This window comes from Plectropomus leopardus, chromosome 14, assembly GCF_026936395.1.
Source record: "Plectropomus leopardus strain MGB_pleo_1.0 chromosome 14, ASM2693639v1, whole genome shotgun sequence".
Classification (NCBI taxonomy): Eukaryota; Metazoa; Chordata; class Actinopteri; order Perciformes; family Serranidae; genus Plectropomus; species Plectropomus leopardus.
In genome coordinates this window covers 24,056,670-24,078,013 of record NC_142189.1, presented here as the reverse complement: position 1 = coordinate 24,078,013, position 21,344 = coordinate 24,056,670, and the positions used below count along the sequence as shown (strand labels likewise).

Below are 21,344 nucleotides of genomic sequence, written 5' to 3'. Positions count from 1 at the left end.
GCACCTGATTAGACCCCCGCCGACTGACAAATGCGTAATGTCATTTTCAGTGACTTCACGCAAACAGCAGCACTGATTTTCTGCCACCTCCTCGCTTCAGCTGGCGTTTTCTTCATGTGAGGACGGTTCTTCGTATCCTCTGCAAAGGTAAGCGGACTGGGGTGGATGTGAAATGTTAAAAATGCCAGTTGGTTAGGTATTTAGTGGTAATGGCGTTAGCTTAACGTCACCTAATTTGCTAGCTAGCATGCTGGTTCACCGTTTAAACGTCCACCGGCGTTTAAATTGGCAAAGTGACTTTGAGTGATATTGTCATTATTTGGCAGATTGTGAAATGTTACCTTTAATATTATTATAGTCAAACCCGTAACCTTAATGAGGGAGCACATCATGGCACGAGACAAGAAAGAAAGCGAATGCACGCGACGCGTAAATAACGTTATTTTGAAAGTTACCTGGTCGGTCGAGGTGTGTGTGTGTGTGTGTGTGTGTGTGTGTGTGTGTGTGTGTGTGTGTGTGTGTGTGTGTGTGTGTGTGTGTGTGTGTGTGTGTGTGTGTGTGTGTGTGTGTGTGTGTGTGTGTGTGTGTGTGTGTGTGTGTGTGTGTGTGTGTGTTGACCTTTACATGCAAGCAACATTTTAACCCTTTCAGAACCCAATTATGTTCAAAACACACACATACACAAATATAATGATGAATTTATTAAAGTAAATGCCTTCATAAATCATTAGCATTTTAGAAAACAAAGGTATAAAAAGTTTTTGTCGGGGGGTTTTCTGTCCATTCCAATGGACAAATAATCTCAACACAAAAGTCTCCTAAAAGTTAAAATGACAAATAATAGTCTTAACAGACTTTTTTTTTTCCACAAAAATGAAATGGAAGATTATTTATTTTCCATTAATAACTGACTAATATCAGTGAATAGTGGTGCTTTAAAACACATTACATATGTGAAAAATATTATTAATTTCTTAAGTATCTCCTGAAAATAGTAAGTCGAAAAACTCCAGACCTTTATCGTGACACTCAGATCCACCGTCCACTGTGCCGTCAAATATTTTTAAGACAAAATCCTAACTAAAAGCTGTAAATTTTTTATATGATTTTTTGACATGTATAAGTAATGTAACATCTTATGTTTAAAAGCTGTTAAAACACAAATTATCTATATTAACTATGAATAACAGACTGAAATGTGCTTTGTGCTTCCTCCTTCTGAGTTGGCAGTGCATATTTAAAAAAAGGTGTGGGTCCACTGCAGTCCTCTTTAGATGATGTAAGACATTGTGATTACTTACAGACATCCCAGCAAATAGCTCTGTGTTCTTTACTATAATACATCCATGGTGCATTTGGATTGATAGATCTGGACAAGTTGTCCATTGCAATGGACAACTACTAATCATAACAATGTAGCTCTATTTTGGGTACTCTAATCTATAAAAATGCTGTTTTATAGGTATGTCAAAGATTATTGAATTTTTTAAATAAAATATATTAATCTGATAAGTAACTGTAGCTGTGAAATAACATGTAATAGTGTAAAAACTACAGTATTTCTCCTCTCAAAAATGACCTGGGGAAAGTGCTTTCAAAAAAATCACAATCATTTTGTAACAGATTTTAAATATTTAATTGATTAGTTTTTTCCCTAGCTTTTTAAAAAATAATTTTCTAAATCTACAAATTTCTTGCAGTTTGTAGAGCATTTCATACCAAGTTGCTCATTGCAATTTTTTTGCCATGTTTTAGACAGAAACTGTACCAAAAGTTTAAATACTTATCAAAGTAGCACAAGAAAAGTGATGCCTCTCCAGGTTTTAAAAGGTTAAACATTAACAAAAGCACACATCCTATAAAAAGGTTTTAATTCTGAAAGGATGACAAGATGACAAGAGCCAGGAATACTAAATACAAATCATACAACAGTCCCACAGAGATTAGCTTGGTGCAAGGGTGTCAACGTAAAATTGCATATCAATCCTTTTGGAAAAATTAAAGCGTACTCTGTTTCACATCAGATTGTTTTAGTCTTAAACCAAGACAATTTAAAGTCAGAAAAAACAGCAGGTTAAACGACACTAAACACCTCTCTTAAGTTACGATATGGGACAAGACATTCTGTTACGGCCTCCGACAGTTCACATAGCTGTGCAACTGTTTCCATTAATGAAAGGCAATAGTAACAGTCTGTTACTGTACGTTATTGTATGGTTGTCTTCTACACTCCAAAAGGTCAGTGGTTCATGCACATCAGAGACAATCACTGCACATGCAATCATTTCTCAATGGAATCTATTGTAGGCTGTGGAAAATATCTTAAACCTGCCAAACTCAAACCTCTGAGCTTAAACCATTTCCCTGCTCAACAATTTAAAATTATGGACAACATAAGCCTCTTTACAGTTGATAGTACACTAACTGACAAATCAAGCTCTTAATGAAAGACACTCTTCAGAATGTACCAAACCAGTAAAAAGAAAACAAAAAAAGACTCAAGATTTAACATTTTGTACATTCTAAAGCTGAACCAGGTTGATGACGAACATCAATAGTGAGTGGAAAATTCAAACGTGAGAAAGCCCCTCATTTTCAGGACATCTGTGATGGAGACATCTGGGCCTTCCTCATGGAACGCAGGGCCTTTTCCCTCAGATGCTTTTCCAGGTCGTCCAAGCTGTCCTCTACTTCACTGTCTGATTCCTAAACCAAAAAAATAGCATGAAATACACGCATCTCAACTCAGACATGTAAGATTGGTGCATGACAATATATTTATTTCTACTTTTTTTATATTCCCTCTTGAGCAGAAAGTACAAGGCCTTGGTAGCTTCAAGTCATACAGAAACTAGACATCACCTTTCTTGACTCTCCGTCCTCCTCCACAGCCTGGTTTTCTTGACCGTCTGCGGTCACCGTGCCGCCACTCTTCTCCTTCTTATGCTTCTTGTGCTTCTTATGTTTCTTGTCTTTCTTATGTTTCTTTTCCTTCTTCTTTTTCTTCTTCTTTGCACTGCTGTCAACATCTGAATTCTGCAATTTAAAACCAAAAAAAAGATATTTTACGAGAATATACATAAACATTACAGGAACATTTAAAATATTACTGTGCCAATGAGGCGTTGTGCCATATCAGGATTCCAGATTATTTCAAAACATAATCTCCAGGATATCTTTAACAATCTTTTTATGGCTCACAGGACATTAAAAGACTTTCAGTATTAAACTCTAAATCGCAAAAAGGGGTCTGAATTTAAGTCGCTATGTCTATTGACTATACTATGTCAAAAAAATGTCATAAGGTCGACATAGGTCGAAAAAAAAAGTCGTAGTCGTACAGTAGGTTTGGAAAAACGCCATGAAATATGTCATAGTATAGTATGGCAAAACAGTGCTATATAAAGTCATAGTATAGTATGTTGGGGAAAAAAAATGTAATAAAAAGACAGTGTAGTGTGTCAAAAATAGAATTCATAGAAAGCCATAGTGTTGATGTTTAAAAAAAATGCAATGAAAAAAGTTATGGTAAAGGATTAAAAGAAAAAATGCCATAAGTCATATTATAGTATTTACAAATGAAATGTCATAAAAGTCATACAAAGTTATGATATACTACGTCATCATATAATATGTTGTGAACAATGCCATGCACAGTTATATAACTGCAAAGCATGGCATTTCTGTCTGTGTATGTATGCGTATTCTTCGCATATCGAGAACCGTTTATCCGAACTACTTTACATTTAGTAGATGTATTGCAGTAATGTGCACCGTTGAATTCAGTGTGCTTTGATGTGAGCAAGTTCAATATTATTAAACGTAGGATAAACAAGCCAAGAGGCTCTGCAGCCGTTTCGACTGAGCATTGCACTAGTATTTAGTCAATATGCTGAGATATCGTACCTTGCTTGGGGACTGACTGCCAGAACCACTGCTGGCTTTTTTGGCTGGTGGTGGAGACCCACTGACTGAGCGTGACGGTGACGGGGAGGCGGACGCTGGCGCTGGACGTTTCTGAGCTGCTGGTTGAGGGGAAACAGATCTTGATCTGGAGGATGCTCTCCTCATAGGCTGGGGACTTGGAGACGGTCTGAAGAAAAGACAAAGGTGGCATTCAAAGGGGTGATGAGAAGTGTGCAAAAAAGATTAGAAACAGGTAAAACTGGATTGGTCAGACACAATCATAATGGAGATGAAAGCTATCTGCCTTGCTTACCTCTGGTTGTTGCGTGGCTCTGGGGTGCGGGACACTCTGCGAATGGGTTTGCCACTATGTGAAGGGGACTGCTGTCTTCGCTGGTTAGATGGAGATGCACTCGAGGTTTCAAAACGTCCCTGAGGACTGGTGGAACCCCTAACAGTGCGACTGCGGTTTGCAGGGGACGGGGAGAGGCGGCTGGCGGCTGCGACAGGAGATCTTGTATCCCTGCTGTGCCTGACAGGCAACATGGGGCTCCTTCTGTGTCTGGGTGGAGAGGATGATGGAGACATGCGTCTCCTTTGAGCTGGAGAGCTTCTGCGTTTGGGGGACCTGGAGGGGCGTCGCTTGACCCCTGGGGAAGAACGTTTTGTGGGAGAGCTGGACATCTTCCTCTTCTGTGGAGGCAAAGGTGAGGGGCTGTAGCGACGCTGGATAGGGGGAGAATATCGTCTGGGGGATGGAGAACGACGACGGGGAGGTGGAGAGGGAGACCTGGGAAGCACCACATTGAATTGTCAAAAAACGTCTTGAATATTCAGTGTATATTTAAATGATAACTCTCGAGATAAAATGAACATGCCTGTACCTTCGTCTAGGAGGAGAGGGAGATCTGCGGCGTCGTGGGGGAGACGGAGTGCGACGTCTGCGTCCAGGAGATGGAGAACGTCTTTTCCTAAAGAGGTACAAACACGAAAAATAATACACATGAACATCACAGAACAAGGTTCAAATTAGCATCTAGTTAAACTGTTTGGATAAAAATGTGCAAGTACTCTGTAAGTGTCTAACCTTGGAGAGGCGTCCCTGTGTCGCCTCCGTGGGGAGGGCGTACGAGTGCGTCTCCTCCGGACTTCCCCATTTCTGGCGCCTGGCCCAGCTGTTGGCCTCTTGGGTGCTTCGTCTTCTGACGACGAAGAGCCCGTATCTGAAATCAAACACACAGAGGACATCAACAGCTGTTTAATTGTAGTCTTAACTGTATGTGCTGAGGGAATAAACACCAAGGTTGGGGTTAGGGCACAGCTTCAAAAATCCATAAGACGATGAGTGCAAGGTGACATGGACAGAGACTTGGTTAGAAAGAGAGGGGGGGGGGGGTTGGGGTATGGGAGAGGACAGAACGGGGATAAAAACGCTTATAACCTGAAGACGACTGTCGATTCTGCCTGCGATACTGACGTCGCTGCTGCACCGAATCTGCTGTTGCCCCTTTCTCATTTTTATCCTCCTCTGAAATGTAGAGCATCGATTGTCTCGTCAGTGTTAGAAAAACCAATGAAACAGAATGCCATGGCAAAGTTAGATAAAACAGATAAAGATTTATATCCCTGTGGCTTGAGTTTTCATTAGATGTCTTCATGGCATAGTGTGATTAATTATATATTTTTATTCCCTTGTGTAAGTAAGGTGTTTCATTGAGGTTTTATTTACTGTTTGTTTTGACACTGTAAGTGGGATCAGTAAAGATTATCACACACAATTTTCAAAGCAGCTTGAGAAATGGGATCACCGTAAAGAGGTCATTGGGGAGAGATTAACTCAAACTTAGGCAACGCAACAAAATATCCATCTGCTATGGTCTAAAAAAAAAAAGGAACGGAGCTAAAGTCAGAATATAATTTTTGGCGTGAGGTTAAAATGAAGGACTTTCACACAAGCCTATGGATTCTATTTTTTTCTGCACAGCTGCTCAAGCTTCTACTATTGGCTTAGCAAACTTTGCTTGTAGTGCATTTTCACAATTTTTTCATGTCATTGGCACAAAAAATAAAATTGTGCAATTTGTAATGTGACATGAACACCGTGTATATTAAATTTACATCCACCACTGTGCACCTTCCTGCTGTAAACAGATGGACTGTGCAAAAAAAAAAATGTGTAATTTTCTGACAAGCAGAAATGGCTGGGAACTCCGTACAACCGCTCATCACATTTTGTGAGCTGTGAGGTGAAAGGCCATTTGAATTCTTTAAATGTATAGAATTGATGCTTACCTGAATCAGACCCTTCAGACGGTCTGGGTTTAGCATTATCAGATGGAGAATCACCCCTTCCACCTTGTTTTCGCTTTAAACCTGAAAAAGAAAGAATCAAGGATGTATTATAACAATCCTTCTCCTTTATTATAGCCAGGGTTCCCACACATTTTCATGGACAAAATTTCAAAACTTTTCCATGAGTTTTCAAGGACCCATAAGAATTTTTTTCTTTTTTTTTGGCAACTTTAAACACACTGAATTAAAATTTTATTCAATCATAATTTCCATTAGCATGTATACATATAGGGGATGCAGGGAGAAGACGAAGAAACGTGCATCGTGGTAGAGAAAACGGCACAAATCAACACGAGAGCTACCCTACGTCGACACACTACTGAAAATAAATTTGCCGTCGTGTTCTATTATGTGGGAGGTTATTCCCAGAAGATTACTGTAACACTTTCATGACAATCAACAAAATTTCATGACTTTTGCAAAACTTTCAATTATTTTTACTAATTTCACAACTTTTCCAGACCTTGAAAATAAGATTGGGAAATTTGAAGACTTGTCCAGGTTTTCCATGATTGTGGGAACCCTGTATAGCTCTTAAAAAAAGGCTTTAAATGCACAAGACTTATTTGGCTCTTTAACAGAGGAATTAAAGCATCAAACGATTTCGAACAATAAAATCTAAATTCTAAAGCACAGCTGAGGAGGAGCTGAACGCATTCGTGGTTGTCAGTATGAGACAAAGATGTGATAATTATGGTGGGCAAGTAAAGAATGATAAAGGTCGTACCAGATGACCTGGCTGGTGATGCAGAGCCTCTGCCCCTTCTGGCCCGTGGTGATGGTGATCGTCTGTCCTTCCCTGTGGGGCTGGTGGGGTGGTCAGAATGATGGACCTGTTTTCGGGGTGGTGTGTTAGATATTCTTTTCATTGCTTTTTTGGGTGAGCGAGAGCCGGAGGAGCTGCTGCCAGAAGATGAAGCAGAACGAGAGCGCCTCCTGCAGGACACAAACACATTAAAAACGTTGTGTTTTATTCTAAAACAGAAAAGGCTGGTCTCATATCTTCTGTGAGGCCCAGATCTACTAATCAAATTAGGAAGATGTTGTAGAGAAATATGGCTGTGAAACGAAATGATTGTTCCTGTAATAACTCCGCTGCGCTCACTGACCTGCGGACAGGGGAGCGTCTATGTCTGTGTCTGGAGCTGGCGGGGCCGCGTCTGGGGGGGCTCCTTCGACGAGGAGACATCCTCCTTCTAGGACTCGGTCTTCTACGAGGAGAGTAGGATCTGAAATAGGGTAGAGAAGGAGAGAAGCTTTTAACTTTTTTTTTTTCACATCTTAGAACTCTGAAGCTAATGATTTTACACAAGATACTTTAGACAAGAGAAATTTGAAGAACCAGAGGGCGCCACAATAACTTAATAATCCCAAATGTCCGTAATTACCTAGATCGGGAGCGTCGTCTGCGAGTGCGGGGGGAATGAGAACGAGAACGGTGGTGAGGTCTTTCCCTCCTGCTGTCCTTTTCCCTTTCCCGGGACCTGGGCCTTTCCTCCTTCTTATGAATCTTCTCTGGCGAAGGCTCTTTGACTTCAGTCACTGTGTCTGCTTTCACCACCTCCACAACTGTGTCACTGCACGAGAGACAGAACTTTAAATTTTACGTGTTACCCTTCAGTGGGTTTTTTTTTTTTAATCTAAAGGCAAAGCTACAGTACTATACATGTTTCCAAACTAAATTTAAATAATTATGAATAAATATTTATTTTGTTTTAGATCCAATGCACTACTACTACAAAAAAACAGATACTATGCCTAAAATTAAAAGTGGAATCAAAACTAAACCAAACACTAAGCACAAACAACTACTGACTTTGAGACAAAGACAAAATAGTAAATTTTGAGCAAGGAAAGTATTCGACAAACCAGGTGGCAGGAGTTTCTTGGATGACTGGTTCTGGCAGGGCTCTTGCTAATGTATCTGGCTCCACAAGCTGCTCCAAAGGTTTCGTGGGCAGCTGCATCAGAGGTGGAGGGGGTGAACTGCTACCAACTGGACTGGGTTTACGCCTTGGGGAACGCGAGGCACTACGTTTCCTTTCCCTCTTCACTGGCGACCTTCGCCGTGGTGATGGTGACCTTGTCTTCCGCCTGAGCAGAGATAAAGTGAACAGAATTAGTTCAGATGTTCATGGATACATCAACAAATCCATCGTCTGTCCACTGATCTCAACATTAAAAATGTTTTTCTTACCTCCTTGGGCTTTTAGACTGAGCCCTCTCTCTGATGTCCTTGTCCTTTTCCTTCTTATCATCATCAGCCTTCTTCAGAGACGCTAGTTTCTCCTGTTCAATCTACAAGAAATCAAACAATGAGGGAACAATCACTTTAACCAACAATACATGTTCAGTCTGCACTGTTAATATACTGTCACCTGACATGCCAAATACTCTGCTCATGTTATCGTCCCTATGGTTCTCGTAGGAAACTTTATCCACCCCAGTGATTACAGCATTTTACAAAAAGTTGTTTAAGAAATTGTGTATGCTATTTCGACCCAAAACATCGTCAGACTTATGCTGTATTTAGATCGAATCAGGCAGATGACAAAGCAGATGTCATTTTAGTGGATGAGAGCAGGACAGAAGTAGAAATATTTTCACTTTTTGCTGCCCTCTGGGACAAATTTTTTATTCTATCATCTCGTTTTTATTCTTGTAATGTAAACATGGGCAATTTGGACAATTACAATAATTATTGAATAAGATAATACAGACAAAATCCTTTGAGATATTTTATTCCATTCTTTCGAAACAGCACAACATCGCTATTCCATCTGTTTTTCCTGCGCCGTCGAGACAGTGTTGTCCGTCTGTCTACCTGATTCCATGTGAATGCAGCATTATTTACACCGGTATTTTGCTGCCTGGACTACCAGAACTTTCCACTCATTGTCAGACACCGTAGCCCAGTGACCTTCCTGAAGCTTACAGACATTTTGGCAAATTCACTTTGGGGAAAAGCTCACCTGTCTCTGTTTAATTTCCTCTTTCTTCTGTTCCAGAAAAGCAGAGGGGATGCCAGCAATGTTCTCCTGGGCACTCAGCAGCAGGGGCCACAGGTCCCTCATGAACTCCCGGGCGTTTTTCCCATTCAGGAAGCCTGTCAGGTTAATCTGCATCATCTTGCTATCTGGGTGCTGTAACACACACACGAAGGGGGGAGGAAAAAAAAAAAGACCATATGGCCGTTGAAATAATGGAAGGCAAAATATCAGAGGGGGGGTAGGATCCCACATATGGGACTGCCTACCTTCTAGTCCTCACTAAACTATACCTGTGACTATGCAATTAACCATACTCAAAACATATAAGACACTGGCTAGAATACTTAACATACCTGGGTCCAATACGTGACTCAATAACCTATCAAAATAAATGTGTGATTGATTTAAATTGTACTCACAAACTCATCAGACTGAGAATGCGAGCTAGCTGAGGGGAGACATTTCTATAAAAACTGCATGCAATATTGCTGTTACACCCATTTCTGATTGTTATTCCCCCCAATATACAATCAATAACACAAAAAATATTTTTGCCATTATTTGACTTCCCTACTATGCCAAAATACTTTACATTTCTGTGTCCCTGCCCACCCCTTGATCTCCAGTCTCCCCACAGTCTACACTTCAGCAGGTAAACAAATAGCCACAATACAGAGTGCATTAAAACCCAACACTGCAAGTACAGTTCCGGTGTCTTCAGTGAGTCCCGTGGGATCAGTGGGCACGGAGCTCCCTTGGCTTGCTTCCGCCTCCCTACTGCTTGAGACTCAACCACCTTGAGCTTAATGTTATATCATTTATCTAAATTGCAAGAGACGAACAAGCAATAATGAGTACACAGTTACACAAAAAAAGGAGTTTTATTTCAACAACTGATAGAATTAGTGAGATAGCGTAATCTCGAATCAATTACCCTTTCTTACCATTATGCAACAGTTCCCTTTAAACTTAGCTTTAACAACCCAACCCACCCACCCACCCCAAAAGCTATGGCAAGCAAAAGATCAAATGAAAAGATTAAAAAATAGATATATATTTCTGTGCAGTGCTGGTTTCACATATACTATTATCAAACAAATACATGTGTTTTTTAGCATCTTGGGAGAATAAAATTCATTTACGAGGGTATATCTGCCAAAACTTAAACTGAAGTACACTAATGGATGGAATCCTAGTAGTGTCTAATGAAGGATACTATGCGTAAGTTACGTGTGCTATTTCCCTCCATTAACCTGTTTTCCTATTTCAAAATGTAAGCCTGTGCAATGGAAGTTACCCATTATCCAGACATCCAAGTGGTTGGACATATCAGTGGGGTACACATAATTAAATAAAGGCAACTCTTGGACATAATTAGTCTTGTTAAATAAAGTAGCAAATGTCCTATGGGATGAAAAACATGCACAATTTAATATTAAAAAACTTAATGCATAACATCAGTGGGGTATTACAACTCAAAGGTCAAAAACATGACCACTACAGATATTTGAATGGCCTTCCAGTTTAAAGAGTAACTTAACGCCAAACAGAAGTTTATTAGAGTATTGTTTCTTCTGGGTGGGTTGTTTCACATCTGATCACACTCAACTGAGATGTTGGATGCTGTCAGAGATCTAACAGACTCCCTACAGAATAAGGGGGCGTGTCCACCATAGCGTTTTTGTTTGTTTGTTTTTTTCCCCCTGCTGAGAACGCGAATTTTCGGGAAATGCCCAGCCAGGAGCGTTTGAGAGCACTTTGGAAGCACAGCATTTTTTCAGCTGAGAAGCTTTCACTGCTTGTAGTTGCTATGATCCGTGGAAGTAAACATGGTGTCAGAGGGTAGTATTCTTGCTTTGGATGAAGGGGAGGCTGAAGCATGCAGGGAGAGCGGACGGACCTGCCGGTCTGCGTGGGTTATAAGATGAGACATAGTAGAAGGCTATATACTTTAAATGAAGAGATTTCTGTTGTTGTTTAACACGCGATAGGCTGATTGTCTCTCTTCCACCGCAATTACAGCTGAAGTGACAGTGACAAGCACAGTGTTTTTGCACAAATTTAAACATTTTTCAACTGGTGCTCTGAAGAAGAAAAAAAAGAAAAGAAAGAAAAACCATATATTTGCAGTGCTCCTGTGGCAAATCATTACAAAAATTATGCTAGCCTCACAAAAAAAACAAAAAAAAAACACTGTGGTGGACACGGCCCTTAACTCAAATCAGGTGAAAATCTTGTTTTTGTTGACCCCCAGAGGTTGAAGTTCACAGTGATGTAAAGATAACACCTGGGTGTGTTAATGGCACCCTCACATCACTGTAAGGTGTGGTTAGAAGGGTAACAGAAAACTTGTCTGACCACACCTTACAGAGGTACAAAAGACATGAAACTTTCAATCACAGGGGGCCAAGGAGACAATATGTTTCAGCTTGGTGTCAAGTTACTCTTTAAAGAAATGTAAAAGAAGGAGGATCCATTACTCTTTAACAATAGGCTGTGGCAAATTGTTTAAAGCCTCCCTGATTTCAGCCTGCCATTACATTTACATTTAAAGGGATCTGGGCAGTTAAATGATGCACTGCAAATACCTACGGAGAACATGATTATGGCATTGTTCAGGTGTGTCTTTCACTGACATGATATTGGTAATCCCTGCATATAACTCACCTCAAACCACACACTGCATCATGAAGGGAGAGTTGGGCTCAGTGACTTTGGGCTCAGGAGAGAGCTAATTAGGTGTTGGTGCTATACTTCTGATGCAAGGTATAACATCCATATTGGTTCAGGCCTTTTAAATCATAAATCACATCATCATTAGAAGACTGCTGAATAAAGGCACTTTGTCACATAACAGCAAAACATAGTTATGTCATTATAAATTAGTCTTACACCAATTGTTACTTTACCCATTCAATTTGACTAGGATGTGCAATTATTTGCTTATATCCCTCCTTACTAACTAAACAAAGTCTTCAAATTTATGACAGTTTTGAAAAAAACAAAAAATAAACACAAAGACATTACCTTCTCCTCAAGCTGGTTAAATATGAACTCTATGACGACGTCATCCTCGAACCCCAGAATCTCTGTCACTCGCTGAGTAATCCAAGGTTTGATGACTTCCAGGTTCACTTTGGTCATGTCCACCTATGGGTGAAACAAAGAAACCGAGAGCACCCAGTTAGTAAAGACAATGATTAAATGACTTGAGACTACAGTTTCTGTTTACATACATAGATAATCTCATTTTGCCCTTATTCCGAAAAAGATAATATTCCTATTACAATATTTATATGCTTAATGAAAATGAATATCCTGCTAATATTCCCATTTACATGAAGCCATGCACACTCCTAATAACGTGCCCTTCTAAAGAAGGTAAGCGTTGCTATATTTCCATATATGTAAAAACCGTTCATATCAATCCATCCATCAATCCATCAGATAGAATTAAAAAAATGTACAACTCCAGTGAAATGTGATCCCATCAACTCCTAATACTTGTGCACTGTAATCTAGTCCTTTTATGCATCTTCTTACATTGTTGGCTGCTACTTTATAATTGTCCATGTTTCCTTGATGGTTCTGGCGATTTATAGTTTCTGGTTGTGGAATGACTTAAAGATTTATCCAAGTTTTTCATTATGTTTAAAGTAGATATGTCTCTCCTTCCAACCAGAAATGCAAGCCTTCCTCTTGGGGCATGTGTCTCTACACCAGCCTTGCAAACTGTTTACGAGTCAGGTTTGTTTACAACGCGTCCATGACAACGCACAGAGCTGACCGTAACCAGGCAAGAGGCTGTGTGTCCCAAACCCCGGCAAAATCCCCAGGTGAGATGCATATTCTAAATGTGCTGTATACATTTCCACAGAATGCTTTCAAAATCCAACAATACCAGCATATCCCACATCTTAATTGGAAAATGCTAAATTTGGGAAAAGGCCTTATACAGAATACCTAGATGGAATATACTGTTTGCATGACCCATATCAGATTCAGAATATTGGTAGAATCAGAATAACAGTGGAATATTTGTGTGTGTGTGTGAACGTAGTCAGTGTCTAGACATTTCAGTTTCATGCAATCGAAAGCAAATCTCTATACAGAGACATCGGTGACTAGCACATCACAAACCTACCCAGTCAGGGCTGTAATTGGCACCAGACAAATGCTGGTAAAATATGCAGTTGGCTACTAGATTTGCCTCATTGACCAACCAAAAAACAACTGTTAACAATTGAGTGGCTGGTGGAATCCACTAACTACATTGGCACAATTTCCAACTCTGTACCCAGTCATTACATTTTTCAAGCAAACAATTTGTGTGGGAAGAAAACAGTACTAACACTGGAAATACACATAATCGCAATGTGAATGATCGTATACCTTCTTGTCCAGACATTCTGCAAACTTCAGCTGCTTCAGCAGTTTCTTCTGCTTGTTGCTGAAACGGTTGTCTTGCTCCGCACTTGTTCCCTAAAGAAAAATAAACAATCCAGTTTTAGTTGGCTAATTTAAGTTGACAATGGCATCTGCACGCATACCAACACATGCTTGAAACATGTGTCGTACATTAGACATTCAGTTGCACAACAGTTTGCTTAGTATTTGTCTACCGTGACGTAAACATGGCTGCACTCTAAAACACCGGCGATACTGACATCGAAACCAAAACACTGGGTAAAAGTTATGTCAGCAAACCTTATAACACGTGTATTAACATAAGACGTCACATTTAAAACTTAAACATCAGTTAACATTTGTTCACGTGACTACGGTACCATGTGAAGTCTAAACCGTCAAACTGAGTCAGATATGACATTGATACCAACAAGCTAACATTAGCTAAGCTAGCCTGCTTAATCCTCCATGGGACACTAACGGGCTAATATTAGCCACCGTCTAGAGGCTATCTTGGCTAGTGACAGTGCTGGCATGGCGCTTAACACAACACCAAAAGTCACAGTAATCAATGCATATTCACGTCTACTTATTCTCGCCAATGTAAGCGTAGCGGTGGTCGTGACTGCCGCACAGAGACAGAAACGATGAACCGCCCGGACGCCATCTTTAGCCAAGGCTAGCAGTAGCTTGCTAGCTTTGCCGGCTCGTCTATTTCCTGCAAATATGTCGATCTCTACTATACTGTGGACAGGCTATGGCGTGTAGGCAATACGTCGTTACACGTAGCAATGGGATGACAGATTTATTTTGTAAAAATGTACAAGCCCTGAAAATAGTCCACAAGGCTCTTGTCGAAATCCAAGACTGTCATCAGTTGATAGACGAAGCCCTGGCCATCACGTTACTGTCTGACTGAATGGCCCTCCATCTAACCACAGCATGTTAACCTCTTAATCAAGGAATATAACGCTATGCATCTTAGTAGTGAGACACAAGCAAATCAGAAATAATTTTCAATCACTTACGCGGAAGAATCCCGCGTCCATATTCGGAGAAAATGGATATTAGCAGGCGCTGTAAAGAAAGACGTGCGTGGCTCCGGTGAAATTCTGAGCGGCGAACCGGATGAAGGGTGCGCCTCTACAGAGAGGAACAAGCACTACATCTATCTTACTGTAATGACCGGAGAGGAGAGGGGTGCATCCTCTCCTACTTATGAAGGGAAGGAAAATTTTACCTTAAGTAAGTAAGTAGCCGACTTTCAGCAAAATGTACTCATATCCAGAGTGACCGCTCCCCTAGTTTAATAGAAGTGAAGTCAGGTAAAGAGGTACTTCTTGTCAAATGGGACAAATAGGGTTTTACATATTGGGCTCCTTAACACTTTGTAATATGGACTTACATCACTTTTCTTGAGCTAATATCAAACATCTTATACAAGTATGTTAACCTTTGGTTTTATTTCTTTCAAAAACATGGTTAAAAAAGAAGCTGTAAGCAACTCAGCAAGAAACATCCCGTAAATTGCAACAAATTAGTAGATTTAGAAAATTAAAATTATCATAACTTCCATATTGATTTTTTAAAAATGAAAATATTATTTTAAGCAGTTCAGGTCATTTAGTCATATTTGTGTTTTGAGGTGTTTTTGGTTTTTTTTGTTTTTGTTTGTTTTTTTACTAATTTCTTGCTAATTTCTGGCTCATTTCATCCCAAATTGCTCATTGCCTTCTTCCCATGTTTTTTAAAAGACATCAAGTTTCTCAGGTTTCAAAGGGCTAACGAGAAGCAGCCAGCAGTGTTGAGAAGGTCACTTTGGAAATGTTACAGGTTACACATTACTAGTTACCATGGTAAAAATGTAATAAGTTGTTTAACTATTTTAATTACTTCATCAAAGTTAAGTAACATATTACAATTAATTCTTTTTTAACATGTTCTAAACAGTGTAATAAAGCTAAAAAAAAAGGACCTAAAACATAATCATACAAAAGCATGGCAGGAAAGTTGGTCAGTCTTTTTAAATTAATATCTATTTAACATCAATGATTGAATTATTTCATGACTGAATTGATAAATGGATTTAACCACTTAAAAACATGCAAACATGGTTGTTCCATTTTAACTGAACATGTCACTGGAATGAGGTAGGCATACCTGATGTGTTTAAAGTTTCTGAAGTTTTTTACCTGGCAGCATACTTTTAATAGTAATATAACAGAGATGCAAAATAAATTGTAAAAGTAACTCTTAAGGTCATCTTTAGAATTTAGGTGGTTTTCTCTGTAAACTACCAAAAAGTGTCTCAAATTACCTAACTTCATCCACTTATATCAGTTTTTTTTAAAGGCCAATTTTGACAACTTCATAAACTTCTGTCTAGTTGAATCTATATATGAATCATTTTATTTGCTGATCATGTGTTTGGTAGGTTAGGTCAGAATTTGACAATTATAAATGCACCAATGTCTATGAACTGGTGTCCCACAGGGTTCTATATTGGGCCCAATCCTGTTCAGCATGTACATTCATGACCTACCTTCTTTGTATGGAAAATGCGATATCTTAATGTATGCTGGTGATACAGTTATTTTTACTTGCATTAAAACTGCAGAAGAGGTTGTAGCCAAGCTAACAAATGTCTGGAATTGAATGTTTTGAAAACAGTTTGTATGTTTTTCTCCAAATGCCAAAATGTAGATATGAAATACAATATGTACAATGGAGTTCAACAATATGCAATAATCACTGCTGTTGGGGTAAACAAAAATTTTATTATTCAAGATCTGATTCAAAGTACACTGCATTTTTTTATACATTGCTTTCCAAAGTAATCTACAGTTAATAAGGCCTCATTTGTTATCGGTACTCATTCATAACCAAAATCACACTGCTGGCAAAAAGGCAAAAATAAAGGCTTCCTGATAGATGCCACAGCAAGGGTAGTCGGGTTGTATACAGTGTGCAATATTCACTTAATAGACTATATTATAAAAGACTGCCTTTTAAAACAGCCAGATTACATGGTGAGTCATTACAGTTCAGAGGTGACTGAGCCAGCCATTCCAGATGATCCTGGAGTCAAAGTGTACAACAGATTTGTTACTCTAAATGTGCAACTGGTCCATACTGTATTAAACATTTTCATAGACATTGTAACAGACTGTTGTGCCCATCAATGCGATTAACATGACATTTGGAAATCTCTAAAGCTTTTCTGTTCTGTCTGAGGCAACGTGTGTAAAGTGATGCTTATACCATGATAACAATTAAAAACAGATTTGACAGAATATGATTCCCTGAAAAAGACTGAAATGTGTGTGTCTGAGTGCATGTATGACGTCTCACTGTCCACTGTATATTGAGAGTATCTGACTGAGAATTCCTACTTTACAAACAGTCCCCGGCTCATTGCTGTAATGCTCCAGAGTAACGGAGGATATTGGTTGACAACATGTGAAAGTGAAAAGAGAGGAAATGTGTCGTTGGTAAATGCAGGCTGAAGAAAAGTCAGGGATGGGGCATTGGTCAGTCTTTATTGAGTAGGTTTCGCTAGCTGACTGGTAAACCCTCGTTTGTCCTCTTGTCTCGAATAGAACGCAGCATGTCCGAAACCAGCTCCTCAAGCCCGTAGGCTGGTGCCCAGCCCCAATCTCTCCTGGCATTGGAGTCATCAAACCTCACAGGCCAGCTGTCTGCTGCAAAGTGACAAGCAAGATGACCACATTAATTTCATCCCATCATAGATGGCAACAACTATTCCACGAATAATTTCAAAATAAAACAAGGTAAGTAAAACCGTTTTACAAGAAAATACCATCAGACTTAAAAAAAAAACTCACAGATGTAGCCTTTTCTAAAACAATTTGAAAGAGCTGTATGCAACATTCAAAACATTAATATATTAGCAAACCACATTTTGCTATGTGGAGTACTGGCGTCCTGAGCAGAGAATGAAGTCACTACCTCTGTCTATGTTGTAATCATAGACTGTATACAAAGGTGGACCATGTAACAGTTCCCCAAAGGTGAAGTCAAAACATCTTAATTGCCCCCTAGTGGCTGGCTGCAGTATAGGTCATATACCTTGCTCCCCTTTATGTTAGCAGGAGACACATGAGTCAAACTGGAAATATCGAAGTAGAAGTCAAATAAATCTGTCCCAAATATTATTTCTGTCATTTTAGGTAGTCTTCATCACACTGATGTATGTTCAGCACTTCCTTTTTGATGATAAGTTTGGTTTTAATTAGTTATTTTATGCTATAAAAAGGGTATTTGACATCATGATTGACAGCTGTGTATGCCAATCCATGTGCATGTGATTAGTGGTGCTGCTCGTGATTGATTTTGTGGTGCTGCTGCAGTGGAGATTGCTACAGTGCAGACTGGCTCCAGATGACATCACCAGCGCAAGATGGCAGTGGCCGTGTCAGGGTTATTTTGACTTCATTTTGGTACAGTAGGAGGAGGTGGAGATGAATCGTTCATCTTTATATGCAATTACTGGCTGTAATCTGAGCTTCTCAGTGGGTAATCATGAGCAAATAGGCAGTTTAGAGTCTCTCCATTTAAATACAACAGGCTGAAAAAATGTTTATACATCAGTCTATCCTGTTGCTCAACCAAAATCAGTGTGCTGCTAATTAAGATCTGCATCTGAGGATATTATGTTACATATTCCATGGTCATGGTTGTTTGATGTGCTTTTATGGGTATGTGCTGCTTGTGTAATGTATGCCTAATTAGTGTGTGAACGTCTTGTGCAGAGATGTCTGAGGATGCAAAATGAATGTCAGTGTAAACTGACAATCAAGTCTTAGCATATTGTATTGTATCGTATCATAGATGGTCGGCTGATATCAGGAAGGCGTCGTTACGCAAGTGTAGTGTTGGTTGGACCCCATTTTGCCAACCAGTATAATGTTTTAACCAACTGAAACCATTACAAAGATGTATAGTCCCATACAGGTTTTGCATGTAGATATGTATGACTCATGTCGTACCGATGGTCTGACGGACAGAGTCGGGATTGTAGGTGACCTTAAGGTGAGGCAGATGCTTGCGGATTTCTTGGGCCACCTCTTCCGGAGTGAAGCTCATGGCAGCGATGTTGTAGGTACGCAGGGACAGCTGGCACTCTGGTGCCTGCATGAACTCCACGGTGGCACGGTGGCAGTCCGAGATATGCATCATGGGAAGGCGTGTGTCGGGACGCAGGTAGCACTCGTGGTGACCTGTGCTGAGAGCATCGTGGAAGATTTGAACAGCATAGTCTGTGAAGACAGAGGTCCGGATTGCTTAGTCTATTATGTCAAGCTGATTGCACTAAATACATGTGGAAATGAGGCAATACCTGTTGTTCCTCCTCCGGGTGGTGTGTTAACTGATATCACACCTGGGTAACGTAGGCAGCGGAAGTCCAGACCATATTTATGATGGAGATACTAAAGAAAATACAACAAATATTGACTTGTCACAAAATTTTGCAGACTGATATACCAGATTTTAGCTGTGCATGTGTATTTATGTAGTTTTTGTAAGTTAGCTCTAAGATTGACACACCTCCCCCATCAGTTCTCCATGCACTTTGGACACTCCGTAGATAGTTCTAGGTCTTTGGACACAGAGGTCAGGGGCCGGGTCACGGGGAGAAGAGGGACCAAACGCTCCAATGGTGCTGGGGACAAAGAGGCGCAGGCAGTTCTCTAGGGCCAAGTCCAGCACATTATGAAGGCCTAGGTGGACAGCACAACACCCAAAGTGAAATTTAAACATTATAATCCCTAAAAATGGTTTTCATTATATAAATGATGTTTGTATTCAGCAGACCTGTGATGTTGATCTTGCGTGCCAAAGCCACATTAGCCTCGCCCACAGCACTAAGCAGAGCACTGTAGTGGACCAGCCAGGTGACACGATAGTTTACAATCAGTTCTCGGAGATGTTTATAGTCCAACACATCAGCGTATACAAATGGACCTGATGCGGAAAAAACAATGTGAAAAGGATGTAACTTTCTGTAAAGTGAGGGTTTGCATTTATGTGTGCAAAACAACAACTTAGAGAGTGGAAAAAAATCTGGTTTTGCATACCACTGCTGAAAACATGAGGTGGAGGCTTCTTAATGTCTGACAGGATTACATTCTCTGTTCCATACTGTTTTCTAGATGAAAATATAGATAATGATTAAATTCAAGTGTAATGCATTTTGACAAGCTTTAATAGAGTGCCCCAGGGAGGAAGTTTTTCTGCACACCAACCCAGAAGCTAACATCGCCCTGGTTCCCTCATCAAAAAGCCTATGGGATTTTTCAATTGGATTATGGAAGAAAATAAGCTCTGTGGTAAACAAATTACTTGGAGGTCCTGAAATGCTAACGCATTTCCAAGTTTAAAGACTAATTACTGGGGTTCTATGTATCTCAGTAAATTCTATAAATCTCACCTTAGCATCTGAGCCAGTCCAACACCTAACTGCCCAAGACCACCTGTGCACAGAAACAAAGTTGAATATTTTATCCGTCCAGAGAAGACGAGACAATGTTTAGAGTTTGGTGTGAAAATTCAACCAATGTTTTCGGTGCGCCACGCTCCAGCTTTTGTTTGCTCAAAAGCTTTATCCTGGGACAAAAAGTGACAGTGGGCTATTATTCTCCCCACAGTCACTCATTAGCTCTTTTATGTCACCAGCACTGTCTGTACGCACTCTATTGTGATGAGTCAAAATGGGTTCCTGCCGCCACTGGTGTACAGTGAAAACAACTCAAAGAAAAAAAACGACAGCACATGTGTCTAGTATTCCATTCATGCCGTTGATGCCACAGTATGAATCCTCTCTTGGGAGACTCTCTTGCATTTGATTTAATTTAAGCATAAGTAAATAACTCTCTCAGCTGCCTCAAAAAGTGCCCTTGAGCAAGGCACTCAACCCCTATTGTAACTGCTCTGTGATCCACGGTACAAAACAGGCTGCGCAGTGAACGTGGTAGAAAACAATGGCAGCTTCACAGGTTCAGTGTTTGTGTAGCTGTGGAAAAGTCCATCTTTCTTTCCATCTTTTATGAATTCATGACAAAAAAAAAGCATTACCCGTGATGAGGACACGGGGGTTTTGCTGAGGAGGTTGGGGGCTGCATGTCTCCAGGCTGTTCCACCTGCTCATCTGTCTGGGCAAACAGCTGAGGCTGCGACCGGGCAAACTCCGCGCCCTGCTGAGACAACCTCGGCAAAACAGGCCCAGTGCAGACGCAGTGGGCACACAGACCCCCGATTGCATGTCCAGTGGCAGTCCTTAGGAGAGTTAAATTGAACCATAATGATGACACAAAGCTTCTACATCTTGGTAGTTATCATTGGGATATAAACAAGCTGTAAAATAATATTTCCCACACAAATTAAACTTAAAAAGGAAACAGAAAACCATTTTTTACCTGACAAAATCAGAAATCCCAGACAGATGAGTTTTGGTCCAAAACCAGCCGATGCAACTCAGTAAACCCAAAACTATTCCTCTGAACTAAACTACAAAATAAAAGCTGATAAGACGGTTGTCAAGGCATTTAAATGTCAGAATTAAAAGATTACCATCCAACTGGTCACCATTTCAGTTCACCCAGTAACCACTGGATATGTAAGCAGGTGTAGAAAGTCATGCTGGGCTATGTGGTTCTTGTCCACTTCGTG

The 21,344-nt window shown here is 40.1% G+C and overlaps 2 protein-coding genes across 4 annotated transcripts; both read right to left on the bottom strand.

The window, feature by feature from the left end:
• Window positions 1–1,854: 1,854 nt before the first annotated feature.
• On the bottom strand, window positions 1,855–14,828 carry srrm1 (serine/arginine repetitive matrix 1). Of its 3 annotated transcripts, XM_042500425.2 has the most exons (17): window positions 14,684–14,828; window positions 13,641–13,730; window positions 12,276–12,398; window positions 9,231–9,401; window positions 8,456–8,556; window positions 8,128–8,352; window positions 7,647–7,835; window positions 7,368–7,487; window positions 6,986–7,194; window positions 6,199–6,279; window positions 5,348–5,434; window positions 4,994–5,129; window positions 4,791–4,877; window positions 4,220–4,696; window positions 3,907–4,093; window positions 2,863–3,036; window positions 1,855–2,706 (listed from the first exon to the last, which is right to left on the bottom strand). In XM_042500425.2, the coding sequence occupies exons 1-17, from the start codon at window positions 14,702–14,704 to the stop codon at window positions 2,596–2,598; spliced, it is 2,589 nt and encodes an 862-aa protein (XP_042356359.2). In that variant the 5' UTR covers window positions 14,705–14,828; the 3' UTR covers window positions 1,855–2,595. The 3 variants fall into 3 exon arrangements, with proteins under 3 accessions (XP_042356359.2, XP_087943534.1, XP_087943535.1); XM_088087408.1 differs by lacking the exon at window positions 5,348–5,434; XM_088087409.1 differs by lacking the exons at window positions 12,276–12,398; window positions 13,641–13,730; window positions 14,684–14,828 and adding an exon at window positions 11,916–12,205.
• Window positions 14,829–16,412: 1,584 nt separating this feature from the next.
• Window positions 16,413–21,231, bottom strand: tdh2 (L-threonine dehydrogenase 2). The gene is made up of 9 exons (XM_042500428.2): window positions 21,092–21,231; window positions 20,751–20,951; window positions 20,107–20,149; window positions 19,754–19,824; window positions 19,491–19,640; window positions 19,224–19,396; window positions 19,015–19,105; window positions 18,665–18,934; window positions 16,413–17,356 (listed from the first exon to the last, which is right to left on the bottom strand). Exons 2-9 carry the CDS (start codon window positions 20,935–20,937, stop codon window positions 17,211–17,213), a joined length of 1,131 nt encoding a protein of 376 aa, XP_042356362.1. The 5' UTR covers window positions 20,938–20,951; window positions 21,092–21,231; the 3' UTR covers window positions 16,413–17,210.
• Window positions 21,232–21,344: the final 113 nt, after the last annotated feature.

Excerpts from the sequence above, each read along its gene's own strand:
- srrm1 (XM_042500425.2), bottom strand. The coding sequence starts at position 14,704 with ATGGACGCGGGATTCTTCCGC. Across the intron at positions 8,353-8,455 it reads CAGTCTAAAAGCCCAAGGAG|GCGGAAGACAAGGTCACCAT; the intron begins GTAAGAAAAACA and ends ATCTCTGCTCAG. Across the intron at positions 5,435-6,198 it reads GTCTGAAGGGTCTGATTCAG|AGGAGGATAAAAATGAGAAA; the intron begins GTAAGCATCAAT and ends TCTACATTTCAG.
- tdh2 (XM_042500428.2), bottom strand. The coding sequence starts at position 20,937 with ATGCAATCGGGGGTCTGTGTGCCCACTGCGTCTGCACTGGGCCTGTTT. Across the intron at positions 19,106-19,223 it reads ATGGAGAACTGATGGGGGAG|TATCTCCATCATAAATATGG; the intron begins GTGTGTCAATCT and ends TATTTTCTTTAG. Across the intron at positions 18,935-19,014 it reads ACCCGGAGGAGGAACAACAG|ACTATGCTGTTCAAATCTTC; the intron begins GTATTGCCTCAT and ends CTGTCTTCACAG.